Below are 2,606 nucleotides of genomic sequence, written 5' to 3'. Positions count from 1 at the left end.
ATGGGATGGGATGGGATGGGATGGGATGGGGGGAACACACAGGGAATTGGAATGGAGGGGACACAGGAAGGGATGGGATGGAGGGAACACACATGGTGGTGTTTGGGATGGAGAGGATACACAAGGGAGGGTTTGGGATGGAGGGGACACTTGGGGTTTGGGATGGAGAGGACACACAAGGGGTACCCCAGAGGCTGCCCAGATCCCCCCAGCCCCTTACCCTCCTCCAGCAGGCCCGTGTCAGACAGGGAGCTCTCCTCAGAGCCACTGAGCTCTGCGGGGCCAGGACAGGGGAGAGGGATGGGGGAGAGGGATGAGAGAGAGGGACAGGGCAGACGGGGTCAGTGAGGGCAGAGCCGGAGCTGCCGCCGGTGCCCAAACGCTCCCACGGCCCCTCCACCCCCCGCACATCCCCGCAGGGCTCCGCTCCCCGCTCCGTCCCTCCCTCCTTCCCTCCCCCCTCTCTCCCTCCCTTCTTCCCTCCCACACCGCTTGTCCCGACACGCTCCGGTACCGGCCGGGCCGGCTCTGCCGAGCCGGGCAGTTCCCAACCTGCTCCCAGCCCGCTCCCGGCCTCATCCCAGCCTGTTCCCAGCCTCATCCCAGTCCGATCCCAGCCTGTTCCCCGCCTCATCCCAGTCCGATCCCAGCCTGTTCCCCGCCTCATCCCAGTCCGATCCCAGCCTGTTCCCAGTCTGGGCACGTCGGGGCCACGGGCAGGGAAGGAACCGCCACGGTCCCAGTCCTTGGGAGGGGACAGGGATGGGACGGGGCCGAGGAGAGAGCAGGGACCCCCTGGATGGGCCCCCCGGGATGGGACATGGCAACGGGGCCACGTCCTACCCTCCTTTGGGGTGCAGGGAGTGATCAGGGGGAGTTCTGGGGTGCATTGAGGGGCTGAAGTGTTGGGGTACATTCAGGGGTGCAATCAATGGGGTGAAGTATGGGGGTGCATTGAGGGGTTGAAGTTTTGGGGGGCTCTCAGGAGGTGGAATCAACAGGGTTGAGTTTTGGGGTGCACTCCACAGGGTGCACTCACAGGGAGGGTATATCGGGGTGCACATCCCAGGGATGACATTCCAGGGGGGTTCCAGGTGGGAATAGAGGGGCCTACACTGGGCACGGTGTATCGGGGGGTGTCCAAGGGGTGTGTTCAGCAGTGACAGGGAATTGGGGTGCATTCCCCAGGGAGGGTGTTTTGGGGGCTGTCTAGGGGGGTGCATTCAGTGGGGATGGAGGACATTCACCAGGGATGGGGAACTGGGGACCATCCAGAGGGATTGGGATGGGGAACTGGGGCGCATTCCCCAGGGACATTCCCCACCAAGCTGCTCCCCCACTCCCCCTTCCTGCCCTCCCGGTTGGCCGGGGGTCTCGGGGGCCTCACCCTGGGCAGTGCCCGTGTCCCTGTGCCCGGCCAGGAGGCGCCGCTGGCTCAGGACCTGCTCCAGGTCCCGCAGCTTCTGCTCCTCCCGCAGCGCCGCCGTTTGTCGCCGCTTCCGCAGGCGCCGTCCGATGTTCTGCTCGTGGCACAGGCGGCGAGAGGCCTCGGCGATCCTCAGCTGCAGCGCCCGCTCCCGCTCCAGGGGGTCCTGAGCGCCGGGACGGGGGTCGGGAATGCGGCCGAGCCCACCGGAACAGCCCGACGGCACCCAGAGCTCCGGGAAACACCCGGGACCCACCCTGACACCCCAATAGCACCCAGAGCTCCAGGAAACACCGCAGGACCTCCCTGACACCCCGACACCGCCCAGCACCTCAGCACCCCAACACCATCCACAGGACTTCAAACTCCAACACTCCCCATCATCTCAGCACCTCAAACCCACCTCATACATGGAACCCCAACACCTCCATCACACACGGAACCCCAACATCTCCCATCACCTCAGCACCCCACACCCACCATCACTCTTGGAACTCCATCATCTCCCATCATCTCCCATCATCACAGATGCAACCCAAACACCTCCCATTGTCTCAGCTCCCCACACCCACCATCACACACGGAACCCCAACACCTCCCACAGCCTCGACATCCTGGCACCACCCACGGCATCTGCAGTCCCACCTCCTGCCATCCCCCCGGCACTACCCACCGTGTTTGGGACCCCAAACCCACCCACAGCACTCGGGACCCCAACACTGCCCTTCACGGGGCACCCCAACAGCACCCTGGGAGCTGGGAACCCCCCACCCATGGGATTGGGACAGTGACATCCCCATGGGAATCCTGGGCACCTCCCACAGCCCTGGGATGGGATGGGATGGGATGGGATGGGATGGGGTGGGGTGGGATAAATGGGATGGGATGGGCTGAGGAGGGGTCCCCACCCCCCTCCCTTTGCACCCCGGACCCCCCTCACCACCCCACGCAGGACAACGATCTCATCCAGCTTGAAGGCGGCCCCGATCCTGCGCCGGACTTTGGGGGGCTTCTCACCCGCCTTCAGGGGGTACTCCCGGGGCAGCGTCCCCGTCAGCTCCTGGGACAGCACGGGGACACTGAGGGGACACTGAGGGGACACTGGGGGGGGACACTGAGGGGACACTGAGGGGATACTGGGGGGACACTGAGGGGACACTGAGGGGGTACTGGGGGGACA

At 65.3% G+C, this 2,606-nt stretch overlaps 1 protein-coding gene across 1 annotated transcript in view; it reads right to left on the bottom strand.

Annotated features, from left to right (window-relative positions):
• LOC114073418 (innate immunity activator protein-like) overlaps positions 1-2,516 on the bottom strand; it is a gene marked incomplete at its 5' end in the record, with an annotated part of 5,425 nt that extends 2,909 nt beyond the window's left edge. Inside the window, 3 exons of the mRNA XM_027911178.1 lie at positions 221-294; positions 1,387-1,592; positions 2,367-2,516. Coding sequence (XP_027766979.1) covers positions 221-294; positions 1,387-1,592; positions 2,367-2,516 — 430 coding nt within the window. The remainder of the gene's footprint in view (positions 1-220; positions 295-1,386; positions 1,593-2,366) is intronic.
• Positions 2,517-2,606: the final 90 nt, after the last annotated feature.

The sequence above is a fragment of the Empidonax traillii genome, unplaced genomic scaffold (assembly GCF_003031625.1).
Source record: "Empidonax traillii isolate 1590-97213 ecotype Southwest subspecies unplaced genomic scaffold, ASM303162v1 scaffold6382:size11227, whole genome shotgun sequence".
Lineage (NCBI taxonomy): Eukaryota > Metazoa > Chordata > Aves > Passeriformes > Tyrannidae > Empidonax > Empidonax traillii.
Note: the sequence above shows the minus strand (reverse complement) of the source record. Positions and strands in the feature narration are given on the sequence as shown.